The sequence below is a fragment of the Gavia stellata genome, chromosome 12 (genome assembly GCF_030936135.1).
Source record: "Gavia stellata isolate bGavSte3 chromosome 12, bGavSte3.hap2, whole genome shotgun sequence".
NCBI classification, from domain to species: Eukaryota; Metazoa; Chordata; class Aves; order Gaviiformes; family Gaviidae; genus Gavia; species Gavia stellata.
The window spans coordinates 6375667-6391025 of NC_082605.1; the positions used below are offsets into that span (position 1 = coordinate 6375667).

The 15359-nt window shown below is 37.1% G+C and overlaps 1 protein-coding gene across 1 annotated transcript in view; it reads right to left on the minus strand.

Annotated features, from left to right (window-relative positions):
- The window catches only part of DOCK3 (dedicator of cytokinesis 3), a 196191-nt gene that overhangs the window by 66734 nt on the left and 114098 nt on the right, over positions 1-15359 (minus strand). Inside the window, exons 14-20 of the mRNA XM_059823157.1 lie at positions 10033-10157; positions 4434-4596; positions 3840-3946; positions 2949-3120; positions 2169-2266; positions 472-555; positions 23-123 (exon numbers count right to left, since the gene is read on the minus strand). Of these exons, the coding sequence (XP_059679140.1) occupies positions 23-123; positions 472-555; positions 2169-2266; positions 2949-3120; positions 3840-3946; positions 4434-4596; positions 10033-10157 (850 nt within the window). The remainder of the gene's footprint in view (positions 1-22; positions 124-471; positions 556-2168; positions 2267-2948; positions 3121-3839; positions 3947-4433; positions 4597-10032; positions 10158-15359) is intronic.

The window sequence follows — 15359 nt, forward strand, 5'->3', positions numbered from 1 at the left end:
GTGATGGATAAACAAAACCTACTTGTAAGCCAGTGCTCCTGCAAAGTGCTTCTGAATGTAAGTGTCCATCACAGGTCGAAAATGAAAATACTTGCTGTCACGCAGCAGATTTATGATGAATACCTGTGGGAGACAAAAAAGTGAACCCATACTAAAGGAAACTGCACATTGTTGCTAGGTTTCTGTAAACAAGTTGCACAAGCTAAGGAACAATGAAATACATTAGTTTCTTTAAACAGTTGTGTTGCTAGATGTTACTGTTTGCTTTTCCCAAGTGATAGCACATATTGCTGTCCTCACATCTGTTGAGGCTATCTTGCCCTCATCACCGAAGATTATTACAGGAAACATAAGGATGGATCCAGCTGAATATTTCATATTTCATGGAAGTAAAATACTAGCAACACGGTAACAAGAAACTTAAAACTCAATGACCGTGAGATAAAGAAAAGTAATAATTCAGCAGCTTACCAAAGACTGGAAGACCAACAGACCATACTTTTCTGTGTTGTCATCCAAAACTACAAACAACGTGTCGAGAATATCTTGTAGGAACTAAAATGACATGAGTAAACAAAGAATTTCAAACTCAATTGTATTCAAAAGAAGGTTATTTCCCCCCTGCTTTAATTATTTCACACATGTTGGTATCTTTGTGAAACACCTGCCAAGGACAAACCACTTCAGGTTCATCCATTTGATGCAACAGATTTTCATTTGTTTTTACTAAGAAGAATTTTTCTCTTTACAAGGAATCTTTCTAAAACAAAAAATGACAGAAAACAAGCAAACAAAAAAAGAATTATGTACCACATGCCTGATTTGTAAATATAACTGAGTGTTCCTTTCACTGTAAGCTGACTAAAAGTGCTGCCTAACAACAGTGGCAAAACAACTTACTTTCATTCTCATATCATTAGAGGGTATAAGATACTGTTCTTCATCAATTTTAAGACTTGGAAGCACATTAACTGGTGCTCCAAATTATGTTTAATACTGAAAAATTCTGTTATATGACAGAAAGTAAAGCTTTTATAACAAGCATTAATTGGGTCAAGTTTCATATTGCCAATTGTTTCTTTCATCCATAACACTGAGGCTTACTGAATGCTGATAATTCAGTGATTTTCTTTCCTGAAAGCACAGTCCTCAGAAAGGACGACTGTGAAGAAGAATGCTGAAAATCAAGTCAACTGCACATTCTCTTATGATTTTTTAATCTATTCTAATTAAATTTCTGATGTGGTAAACAAGAAATAAAATATAACAATTTATGAAACCTCTGAAAGGATTTTTTTTTTTTTTCTGAATTATTGCGTTCTGTTCTTCATAGCCTAATGCCAAATGGCAGCTGATTTAAAGAGGGAATCAATTACTTCCCCCCTTGGAATAATTTAATCCATATCTTTTTATGCTTTTCTCTATAAAAACCAGATACTTGTACTGCCCTGCAAATAAAGTGTACAAAACATGACATTCTTGAATAATTCAAATATAAACAGGGTATTGTCCTCTTCCGTTACTGTTATGAAGTTATCATGGAGATTAACATTCAAGATATGGCAACATTCAAATGAGTTACAATGAAGTGCCTTTAATCATAAACTACTAATTAAGTGATGGGATTTCTCTTCGGTTTCTGGTTGTTTGCCATTACAAATTATCTCCTTTTACTTCTAGATTTAGAGAAATAAATTCTAGGGAGAGTTCTCAGCACCTAAAATTATCAGAGGGGTATCTGAAATGCACTTTTTTTTTGCTGAGACCACAAGTATTCAAATGCATTTTGAAGATCCCTTGACTTAAGAAAGTCTGCACAAAACACCGCTACCAGTAGCTACGTCTACATCAGCAAGCAGTGTGGCTCAGCAGGAGGGGGCCTGCAGAGTGGAACAACTGGTGCTGAGGACCTGATACTCGCAGCACATGTGAGTGAGGGACTTTTACTAAGGATTAGCTCTATTTTGATCCCAAGGACTACCTATCCATTAATTTTTGGAGTGTATCTTCCTGTCAGTTTCATATTAAAGTAAAATCCCAAGTCATACACTCAGAATTCACAGCGTGAATCAAAAAGTACAATCAGAGGGGACATTCAGAAGTGCACTGCAGGTCTGAATTCACTTGCTATCACAGATACATCCAAAGACTGTTAGTTCATGTCGTACCTTAACAATTTCCTCGCCACTGACATGTCTCAGTCTTCCTAGAATATCCATCACACGATCTGGGTAAGCTTTCCATTTCAGCAGGGCAAGCAAATCCACTGCAGAACAGTGAAAGAAAGAGCTTGAATCCATACGCAGAGGGAAGAATGGCAACCCCAGACCCACCAGAGACTCATTACATGTTACACTCCTGCTCTTGTTGCAGTTCACAGTTCTCGGAAAAAAGAATAAATAAGGGAAAACAAGATGGAAAATACAGCATAAGTCCAGTACTACTAACAAAGAAATGAACAAGGGAATGGTGAAGTACTTTAAACAGAGGAAAGACTGCATTTTTCCCTCTGTGACTTGACACTGCACTGTGGACAATCCACTTTTGTCTTCCCATGCCTCAGGGGCATTGCTGTTACAAATTTTTATTTACTTGGTATCTCTGTAAAAGCCGAACAAAACAAACTTTGGGTTGTGTAGAAGTGCTAACAATGAGTTTTTTGTTCATGAATCATCTAATGAAAATTAACTTTGCTTTAACGCATTACCCTTCTCTTGCACTTACAGTAATGTCTGTAATTTCTCTGCCATCTGTCAATATCCTTACTTCCTCAGAAAAACAGTTTCTGCTCATTTCAATAGTGTTAGTAAAGAAAAAAAGCATACATATAATGAAATTATAACAAAGGAGTATTTTCGTAAAATAAATAGAGCACAAGCACGCCCATCTTATCTCTCTTTTTCATAATCCCTGTTGCCTTGGGCAATTCTGAAGGATCAGCTACTTACCATTCTGGGTCAGTTTGGTAGAAGAAAGCTGTGTGGAGACTGAAAAGGTCTCTTTGGTGCTGCGCTGGAAAATGAGGCTGGAAGGGATGTTGGGGCAGCCATTGTAGTCCTCTTTGCAGCAAGGCAGCCCCAGGTACAGTGCGTGGTTGTTAAATGTGCTGTTCTCATCACACTGCAGGTACAGGATGAGAAATGGAATTGTACCTAGTCTGTCTCATTCCACACATTCACACACTCTGACAGCAATTGCCTAACAGTACTTTTATTGATCTTTTGGGTGCACAAAAACACTTCTAAGAAAAAGCTGTGCTTACCACCTTCAGGGCCTGTACATACACAAACAGACTCAGTTCTAGAAAGTGAGGTCTCCTAACCACTGACTCTTTAGAACTTATCATGATCTTCCAACCGTACAACTTAGTGCTGCTGTCTGAAAATCATACTGAAGAAATAAACCAAGGTAAATCAGCAGGGAGGAAAAAACCCAAACAACCCCCCACAAACCCCTTGCTACAGGGTTGCCAAGCCGTAGCATTGTGACATGATGCATGTGAAGTACAGCATCATTTCATAATACAGATGTATAGAGTGATGCCACAGGCTGGTAAAACTGCTGAATGCTCATAAACACTAGTGTGTTTGAATTCAAAATGAATAGGATTAACAGAAGATAAATCATCATTATCTGAAGGGAAAAGGTAAGCTGTACGTAGAATAGAAGGCTGTATCCATACCTAGTCACATGGTTTTGAATTTATAAAATTTTGAAACTACTATTAATCTGTTCCTCACATACTTCTAATGAGAGGGGAAAAAAGATAATGTAATGACCATTACTTATTTAAACTGAAGCAGAAATGAGTAGGTGAAAAGTCTGCAAAGAATTGGTACCTTATAAACATAAAGCTCATGGATATCATCCGACAAGGTAGTGCCATCATCTCTCATCAATGGAGTGAATGCAAAACCAAAGAGCTTCTTTTCTCCCTTGTCTTTTGCTGTAACAAGAGATAGAAATAAGGAATTATATTTGTACATATTCTGTCTGTCCATATATACCATAAGGTTATTCACTAACTTCCCCGAATGCCTAACAAAAAGCGTACAGGTTACGTAAGAAGCAACATATAATATACTATGTCTAACTCTATGCAAATGATGGACAAGCCTCAAAACAAACATGCTGAACATAGTAAAATATAAAATATACATGCTGTAAAGAAAACAGTCTACAGGAAAACACAGCAAAAGAACAGTAGGGGAGAACATCTACAAAATGTTTTGCCCTGCACTGATTGTTCACGATGTTTTTAATGTGCCGTTTAATAAATGTAGCAACTGGCTAATTAGCAGTGCACCTTCGCTGTATTTCGGGCTGGCACCCCTTTCCTGCTTTCCACCCAGTAACAGCCTCATCCAAATATAAACTGACAATGGAAAGACCTCAGCTTTTTTAGATTTCTCTTGGTTATATTTTGCACTCACTGGAGCAATGTCTGAACTCAAACCGGAGGTGAGACCCACGGAACCTGTCTATAGGGATGGGCAACTTGATGATTTCTCCCCATCGAGGGCTGTTGTTGTGGTAAAGGACAAAAGAGTGGTATGCACTCCTGCTTGGCTCTCCTGAGCCCAGGCTGATGCAGTCCTGGAACAAAAGAAAACAATTTAAGATTAAAAGACATCACATCACTACAGATGAGTCATTTTATTACATGGTAATAACCTTTATATAATTCCTATCTTTCTGTAGACATAAAGGAAGAGTCAGGAGCAGAAACTCAGACACAATGAAATCTGAAAATTTTTAAGAGATCTTTAAACTGTGTTTTGGGTCAAAGGATGAGCTAGGAGACCTATGATGCTGGATGCATTCCAGTATCTTAAATTATTATTTAAGTTAAGTTACTATTTAAACTAAGTTTCCTATCAAGCATAGAAGAGATACAATAAACACTGAAGTCCAAATATATAAAGATGAATTAAAAAAAAAAAAGACCTAATAGGACCATCACTTGTAACAGTCGATTTTTCTGAAAATATCATGTAATCAGATTTCTGCTTCAGTATCTCAGTTCAGAAGTGATACCTGAACTTCTCAAGCTCTTAAAACTGTTGGTCTTTTGAATGTACAACCATCCAGCCTCACCGAGTACCCCAGAAAATTCTGATCAAATTACTTCATTAGTAGTAAGCAGAGAATTTCTGTTGAATAGTCATCACCTAAAAATATAATGGGTTCTAAATTTCTGCTTTTAGAACTAAAAAGCTCAGAGATCTTGACCAATCTGTGTATTCTCCAAATACAGATGAAGAAAAACATGAATTGATATTATTTAGGAAATACAGAAATCCTTAGTCAGAACATGAGTAAAGGAAATTAGGAGAAATGCTGAAGTCCTGAAATAAAGACAGCAAAAGGTGTCCTTTGTAATGAAGACATGGAGCAGGAAGCACATTTTTTCATATAAGCACCAACCCATGTTCTAGACCTAGCACTTACAAAGTGATCCAAAAGATACAACATCTTATGAAACCATGCAGAAAAAAGACAGCTTAGAGATTCTTCACTTTGAGCATCTCTAAGGATAATGAATCCAGGAAGAAACAGAAGCTAAGCAGACCCAGAACACCACATGCAATATAAAGTCTGACATAAAAACACCCCACATGGAATAGTATCAAGACAAGAAGAACTCCTGGTCATTTCCCCAAAGCATCTCTAAATTCTATCCCAAGAAAATACCAACAATGTTGATTTGATTTTTTCATCTGTAATCAAGGGACTATCAAGTCAAGTATATCCCACGAACCAGACCCAATTAGTTCGGCCTGTGGTAACATTCTTCTGGCTTCGAGAAAGTTAAAAATTTGTGAAGGAGCCCAAAAAGAAAGAAAAGTTCTCTGGATTTTTGGGATTCAATGCAAGAACAGGCTCCCTGGACAGATATTCATTGCAAAGGCTCTAATCCAAACTGCGTGACTGTAGCGTATACTCACACAACTCAGTCCTCTCAAGTAAGTCTTGGTAACCACACGGTATATGCCACAATCCCAGCATAAAGGTGGTTTTTTATTTTAAATACAGCAACAGGAATTAACTGTTGCAGATATTAACAGGTTGGAGTGAGAGTAGTGGTGGCAGTACTAAAAACCAGAATGCCTGCAATATCCCAGTTATATTTTGTAATTAGAGTAACTTGTTGGGCTTCAACACAGTGATTCTGAAACCTCATTCTGCATTAGGTTCTTAGGAGAAAGTAAAACAGCATTTGTATTTCTTCTATAAGGTACAGTAAAAATTCAAATTTTAATGCGAGCTTTCTTCTGTTGCCTCAAAAAACTACCTGCCTTTGGCAGACAATGGTCAGTCTTTGAATGCTATTTCATGCTATAAACTTTAAATAAATGAATAGGTGAAGAGTTTTTCCTTCTGATTGTTAACTTAGTTTCTATGCATTTATACTACAATCTATAGTCTGAGGAGGGAGGAATGTTTAATCTTTAATTCTGAATTGTAATCTGCAAAATAGAAACATGAAACTAGTCTCTGTACACCTAGTTACCACGAGACCCAAATATGTAGGTGAATTAGAGGGCACAGGCAAGTGAGGGAAGCTAAACTAGAAAAAGTTATCAGGTGGTAGTTTTATCATTTAAGGCATGCCTTGCAATAACTAAGATATTCCTGCTACTGGAACAGAAAGAAGAGTAAGTGAGAAATGTGTCAAGGTTTTTTATTTCTCAGACTGTACTGAAAGATACTAACAATTGAGTAAGACCATTTTGAAAAGGAAATACTCATTTTCATTTTGAACAGCACTGTATTCTGGGAATAATTTCACTGCTTTCAGTAGGACTATTTCTGGATCAAGATATACTCAACAGCAATAAGGATTTGAGACAGACAGAAGATTCTCATTAACGCTGTGTATGGTTCTGCTAACGTCTTCACAAAGGCATAATTCAGATTTGGATTGTGCTGCTGGTCAGGAAAAGTTTAGAGATTTTATTCTAATATCAGATGAAAATTTCGTGGCAATTTCCCCACTCTAGTGTGTAACTAAGCACACTTTCTCATTTGGCAGTCTCTGCTTTGGAGAGGCCATAGGTTAGGAACAGTAAAGGATATTTCAGCCAAGAACAGTAGTACTTTGGGGTCAATGATTGAACTTTTAGTGTTCTGCCCATACTATTTTAAGCCTGAATTGGAGCTTTTTATTAGCTTCTCTACTGTATCACCTACTGAAAGTTATTAAATTAATGTCATAATTAGACAAATGAAATAGAAGAAAGAAAATATCTACACTTGACTGTGAAAGCAACCTCGGGTCGTGCAAGTGATCATTCAGGAGGCAGGGAACCCAAACAAAGCAATTCCCTGCATCAGTACTGCACCAAGCCCTATCCAACACAAACCTTATTCTTAACATTTATATTAAAAAGTTTTTAGACTCATCTTGTTGCAGTCTTCAGTATTTTATTTTAGATTATGCTGAATGACTGAAATGAAAGTCCTGATCTAGCAGTCTCTTTACAGCTGCTTCACCTAGGAATGAAATTATATTCTGTCTTTGGGCAGAACCAGCTCCCTCCTAATAGAAAATGGCAGGTCATCACACACTGCTCCAAGTGTCCATACCAAACACTGCATAAACCAGACAGCTGCAGTGAAAAATAAGCCATTTAGGGTTTAAAACTAAATTCTTAGTATAAAAGATAAAACAGTATCCATTTAGTAGCATACTAAAATCACCCAGACTAACAGACCTGTGCTAAGCTGTAGACAAATGGATACCCAGACTTCCCAAAACCCATTGCACAGGTGGGATGGTTAGAACTGATGGAGCTCATTGTTCTCAGGGCATTTCACCTGAAGCATGGGAAGATTTTGAGCACAAACTTTGCCTGCATTTTACAACCAATTTCTGCATTCTGAAAGTTGAGACAAGCTGGAAATCTACAGTTTAAGGAGTTGAATCCTTATAATTTTCAGGGCATTTCTACAGACTTAGAGCAGCCATACACACTTAATAGGGTCAATTGTCTTCTACAAGGACAAGGACATTACCCTTGAATGGTAAGATAACCCACTAAGTTAGAAGTAATTCCAGATGGTGGTCACATTTGCTTTAACTGTGGTAGAAGAATTTGCAGGATTTTTAAATCACGTAGAAACTATAAGTGATGAAAAAAGAGGAGACATGATTAATTTGCAAGCTCAATTCTAAGTAGCTGCTTCTCTCTCTTATGAGCACGCGATTATTCCTTCAAATTATCATTTAACACTTTTGAACTATGCCTCTATATTCAGTTCAACTGATACTCAGTTTTATATGTTATTTTTCTAGTTCTATTCTGCAGTTAAGAGAGAACGCAAATGTACCTAAGCAGTGAGGAAGAGTTCAAATTAAAGGGAAGAAGAGTTCACATTCTATTGTCTTTTACTTATTTTTCAGTAGATATGATAGGAATTACTCAAAGGTATAAGCCATGTAGAAAAATTCTACTGTCTGCATGTTTGAAATACAGTGGATCTTAGGTGTCGTTAGATGTCATGAACCAAAGATCTCCCTGATGCCAACAAAATATCTTTGTTGCTTTGACTGCAACTATACAGAGGAGCAATAACATAAAAAATGGTATAAAGGTTTCATTTTAAATATGTGGTTTAAATTTAAAAAACACAAAAGATCCTTTCTATATAAAGGCTCTCCTTTATGAGAAATGTCCACCTGAAATTCTTCTAACCAGACTGACCACCTTTTACTAGTCTTTGTTTGTTTGTACTGTGTCTGTTCCACTATCCATGTAAAGTCCTGAAGTATTTGAGTAGAAAAAACAGGCAAGGGTAAGAAAAAGATAACTTAGTATCTGTGAATGACCATTCCAACCAAAAATGGAAGTAGTTAAGACTGATCATGCCTAGAAATTATATGGCTTTTACACTTAATCATTAGCCACAGTTACAGCATAATTAGCTAGCATTATGTATGTTGGCATTTGAAGATGCTGATATTGCAGTTTGGAGGGTGAAGACCTACACTGGTCTTTAGCAGGCTGCTGTGAAATAAAGCGGTAATTAAAAATATGTCATTCAGTTTGAAAGGTATGCCTAATGCAATTAAACAGAAAAGGACTGCGATCTTCCTGCAATAGCTATGAGCAAAAACCAGTCCCTTACAAGAGATATGCTTTACTGGTAATGAAATCGCAAGCAATGGTAGTAATAAAGAAAAAGTTCTCCTTTCAATTAAAAAACCAGACTGTGGCAATGAGTTTGGTACACAAGCACTTTGATGTTTAGACTCTTCTACGATAATGGCTACAAAGGCCATTTAATTGCAGTGAAGGTAAAAAAAAAAGGTAGGGGGAAGTTATGATTAATACATTTTAATGCAGCCATTTCTCCATATCTGATAGATGTTTATGTCGAAATACTTTCCGTTTACTTCTCTATCCTCACGCCCTCCCACCCCACACAAAGCTGACTTATCTACCTTCTTCTCTTCAATAATACTAAACGCAAGAACAGAGGAAGAAAGAAAAACATTAATCATCACCATCCACAGCTGGAATGGAGCCATCCCAGGGTGAAAGCCAAGATCTTGGCAATAAGGCTACTCAAATCCATTTTCCAAAACTACATTCAGCACCATAACTCCAACAACTCAGATTTAAGGGTCTCTTGTAACCGCATTTCATCACCTTGTAAGACACACATTATTTAACTTTAGATAGTTGTCATATACTCTTCAGTTCTTCCTGACTACAGATACTCTACATTTTCTTTTTACTATAGCCACTGACATCACATTTTGAAATTACATAAGCTCTTCAGTTTATGAATATTTTCTCCAAGTCTCCTATTCCCATATAGGGGAAGTGCTCCAAGTTCTTTCAAATTTATAACTAACTACTTCCTTCATCATAATATATAGTTTAAAAGCTTAGCAAAAAAAACCCCAAAAAAACGAGCTAGTTTTAGTTTAGCACTTCCCTTGCATGAGAGACAACAAAACAAGAGAACATGTCCATGGAGCAAGCAGATGGCAGCTGAAGCTCAGAGGAAATATGCACTTACCTTCAAGATTTCACCATCCGCATAGAGCACATACATGGTCACTTCAATGTTTTTCTGCACGCTTTTCCCACCTCTTTCAAAGTCTCCCTTTTCTAAGGTTAGGTATAAGTCATTGCGTATATCACCTACAGTAAAAGAGTGGAGTCACATGCTTAAACTCAACAAGGAAGACACAGTGCCTGTGTGCAACGTATTTTGATTCTGCAAACCATTTTCTGTGTTCTGCAAGACTATGGCTGATGCCCACATCATTCCAAGCAGCAAGTTAATTGTTAATAAAGATGAACATTTTAATATCAGTGCATAAAATCAGACCATTGTTAGTAATGCCTTTATTAAGTGTGAATGCAGAATCAATATTTGCTTTTATTGTGTGTAAGCGGGGAAGGGAAAAAACCCTTCTACTACTTTGTCTACTTAGCTGATTTGGAAGTATCAGGCTAAGCCCAACAAATCATCATTAACATCAGACTTCATAGTTCCAATACATTTTAAGAAAAATAAGTTTTTTTGTGATGATCAGCAGGAAATTATGTTCAGCTAGCTCTTTGAGTATTTTCTGTATTTTCGTAACTTCTTACAACAACAAAATAAAAGCAGCCTTTTTGGAAACCTGGTTGCAATGCAGTTCAGATGGATTAAGAAGGAATTATAATTTCTTTTTCTTTTTTGCTAGATTTTTGGCTTGCCTCTGGTGTCCATATGCATAAATAAAAGAAAACGGACAGTATGGATACTTGCCAATTTCTCACTACCTCATTTTCAAGAGCTTTCAGAGCAAATGACTATATTGAGAAATACAAATGCTAACATCTATCTCAGCATCTTGTTATCCTGAATTTGACAGATTTTTTTTTTTCTTTTCTTTTTTTTAGCATCTGATTTGGGAAACTCTGCTTTCAAAACTAATGCAGTCAATTCTAAAGCATGCACCAAAAGGATATCAAGTAGCACCTATTTTTCTGTAAGATTTAGTTACTGTGACCGTTTCATGATGGCTCACTTACCACTTCTTTTTATTTACCTGCCACAAAGGAAAACATACTAAAGGACAATATATGAAAATAAAAAAAAAAACCACCTATAAAAAACCTAAACCCTTTCAAGGCAAGTATTTCGTTAAGCAGCCTCAAGAGACTAAAAAATGAAGTAATGGAATGATTATCCAGCAAAGCAGAGTCCCCTTGAATGTCTGATTTCTTCCACCCCAGTACTTGGAGAAGCTGATGCAGTTAAATCTGTTTATTAATCAGAAGCACAATGAAACAGGCAGCATTTGCTTTTAGGCAGTGAGGGATATCCTTTCGTGTCTGTCAAAGCAGCACTTCAAATTCTTCTTGAAGTCTATAACCCCACAGAATTTCTTCCCTGATCTACTGTAGGGACAAACAATAGAAGCTTTCAGTCCTGTCTTTACTTTCATTTTTATTTCTGGACATAAGTACAACTTCTTAAGCATGGAAAATACAGCCCTCTAGTTGACATTCAGTGCTTTCTGCTAGGAACTCTTTATGAATGGGAATCTGTATGCAAAGTGTCCTTTTTCCATCAACCTCGCTCTCACTGTGGATTCACACAGCGTTGACTGCTGGAAACACCTCACAGTTAGAGGTCTGAAAATGCTATGGTTCATTAATGGGAAAAAGACGACAGCAAGAGGCTGGTGAAAGACCTCAAATATTTGATCTGGTTTTCCTCATCAAAGAATAGTCATCAAATGCAATACTCCACAGTCCACAACACCAGAGAAAATTATCTTGCTGTACAAAATCAAGCTAAGCTACCGATATGGTGACTATCGGAGTATCACGGAAATACAAAACTCATCGCAAAAGATTGTTTAAATAGGGACTTCTGTTTTGAAAATCCTCCTGCTTAAGAGACTCCACCTTTTTTCTTAGCGGTTTGGACAATGAGGAAAAAAGTTTCAATTTGTATGCTATAACTCTTGATAGAAATTAATTGTACTCACTATAATTAGCATTTTGCAGCTTCCTATTTATGACCTCTTTTCTGAAAGACAGCCTGGCTACACAAACTCCAATGTCAGATTACAAATAATTTTCCACCCTAAATTAAAGGCAGCATTTGGTTATATATAGCATCTTATCTTCCTTTAAGCTTAACAGGAGAGATATTACTCACTAATTAAAAAAAATGCCTTTGGGGTGGGGGGTAGAGGAATCTAAAAAACCAGTTGCATCAAAATGAAGAAAAAAGAAGGGAAAATGTATTTCAGTGAAGTATAATGGTGCACCTTCTCTTGTAAAAATATTGTCTATTGAATAAAAAAAAAATAGAAAAGGTCATTGCATGTAGTAAAAATAGAAAAATAAATGTATCTAGCAAAGACAAAAACCATTTAACTATCAGGTATGGAGCCCAACAGTTTCTTGAAAATCTGGAGTTTAAACTACAAACTCAAACACTTCTGTTTATTTCAGTGAAAATGACTTTACTACAAAGAAGTATCTCCTTCTCCCAACATATTAGCTAACCATATCTCCTGCTGAGTCCTCGCAAGCCTTTTTTTCTCCAACTACTACTGTTTTTGAGGGGTTTGAGGTCAGATGCACTAATGGGCTGCGCAGTAACTAGAGCAAATGCTTGAACACAGAGCAGTTTATTAAAAAACTTATTTTGAGTATGCAAATTGCAAGGCTGGAGAAAACATTCTGCACAACACCACACAAGTGCACGAACGGATAGCGCAGTGCAGCTTGCATGTGACTAAACAAAAAGTGTGATCAGGACGATCAAGAAGTGATCCTTGTCAGCTCTAACACAGAATGACAGCTACATATGAAGTCAAACATCTTGGCAGACAGAGCTTTTCCCGTATTTAATTCCATTGTAAAAAGAAAAAAATAAATAAAGAACTTGTCCAACAAACCAGACAATTCATGCCCTCTGCGTGGCAAACTACTGTGCAAACAGTACTGGCTCTGAAGCGACAGTAACTCTTGCATTTTGAGAGAAAACCAGTGTGCTACACCAACGTGGATCACTTAGGCCTCACATCTTCACAAACAGAGCAGTGCAGATCATAAACTGGGTTAGCGGTGGCCTCCTATCATTAGTACAGGAATAAAAAAGTGCTAGAAGGCTAGTGGGCCAAAGTATTTATAGACTAAAACATGCGGATGACATTTTAAGCTGAGGTCTCTGTGTTAGATGGCTGTCAAGGATGAACTGAAAACCTAATGAGAGTTTTCAGAACGGTATCTGCTTTAAAGCCCATCTCTCTACAATTGTTTTCGATTTACAACCAAATGTAAACTGCCTTTTAACGTATGTGCAGTTTTTATATATGCAGTTACTGAGATTCATTCTTTATGAACGTCTTGAAAGAGTATTTTCACAGTAATGAAAAAAGAATTATTTTCTGATGTATTATGTGGCTCTCCCCTTCCCCTCCATGGGGGTTTTGTTTTGTTTGTTCTAACCTACTTACAAAGCCTTGTGTCAAATGTAAAACTGTTGTTTAAATTATAAATCATAAATCATAGCTTTGGGGGGTTTGCTTATATTGAAATGAAATTCTCTCTCATATGACCTAAAAATACTTTAATGATAATGGGGAAAAAAAGGAGTGATGGAAAAGGCTACATATATCAATTTTGTGTTTACAATATAAAGAAGTGAACTGGAAGACTCAAAACCACTTATTTATCATTTTCAAGACTTAATAACATTAAGTAGCCCAATGGCCAATGATTGTCCAGTATCTATTAGAAGAAGTAGGAGATCTATCCGGATAAGATTTGTAGGTTTTCCACTAGAACACTAACCAGTTACTTGAACTGCAATGTAGTAACAATTTACAGAAACAATCTGCATCTAATCTAACACTTTTTATTAAGGGGACAGGAACAGTCCCTGTTTTATACAGGTGAATACTGTGTCAAAAAAGGTTACATAATTCACAGAAGTTCTTACAGGAGAAAGAGGCAAACACATCTCTGACATCTTGATTCTAGCAAATTTGTTTTCTAAGAGGTCAATGTTCTGTGACTTTGTGAACCTGTAAAAAACACGTAACATATCCCTGTAAGCTGGGGAAAAGTGGCAGCTCACAACATTCAGGATGTGCAGGTCTAGTTTCAAGCGACTTAGCAGAATAACTGTATTTATCCAGAGAATCTTCATGGGATTTTTTAAACTGAAAGTTTAGTCTTTTACAACTTAAGCAGCCAAGGATATAAAACCCAACCTATCTATAAAAATTTAGTATTTATGTCTGTATTTGTTAAATACACTGCGATATCCTGTCTGCTCGAGACTCTAACATCACCGGGCTTAGCACCTTTTTGAAAATACTGGCATTTTACAGAAGAGTGCCAATAACCCCCAGAGCATGAATGGGCAAGAAGGACGCTCAGAGTATCTTCCACAACGGCTTATGCAGGAAAAACAAAACCATACATTTATGTCCTAGGTATAAGTGAACATCCCCACAACTAGAGTAAATCAGCATCACCCCACTGACTTCAGGGAAGTTACAGCAATTTAAACCACTACGGGTTTCACTCTGTAAGAGACTCAGTCCAGCAAATAAGTAAACTCTTTGAGACAAACTATAAAATGTAGAATGCTTGTATTCATGGATAGTGTTACACTGCGCTTTGGCTATGTTTGTTCGAGCTCTTTACAATGGTAACTGCTCTTCTTTCTGGCCAAGAGTACCGTATTAAACCAGACACTCCCTTGATGGACAGCTCTTCTCTGCAGTACCTTCGGAGGCCACTGCACAAGAGCAGGGTGCCAGTAATTGGATTCTGATCTCAAACAGCATACTACGCCCTTACTTTAAGTTCTAACTTTCCCCAAACGAAAGACATGCAGCTACTTCTGAAGTGCAGTAATTTCAGCACAGAGGAGGTTAACAGAAAGAGGCCCGCAGGCAGCTTTGTGATCATCACGCTATTTTTTCAAAACAAACGGACTGAAGGAAAAAAAACGACGAAGTGCACTGTATGGGAAGGGTCTCACATGCTCTCTGGCCCTCCTTCTGGCTGACCATTATGGACTTGTTCTCAATCATGTCACAAAAGATTAAGAGTGCCAGGCCTCATATTGTATGACTTTCCCTTGCTTTAACAGTGAAGTCACCTTTGACACTGGTGTAAAAATCTGCTGTACTGCCCACTGTATCGCTACTTGCCTGTTAAAATGAAGTAGCCTGCTATGGTCAGACAGTCTCTGGGAATCACATTAGATCCATTTCAGCAGTTTATTTCTCTGCCCCTTCACCAGTCAGTCACTAATTTTTTTAAGGCCTATATTCTTGAAATAGTTATAGTATGCAACTATTAACATTATTGCCA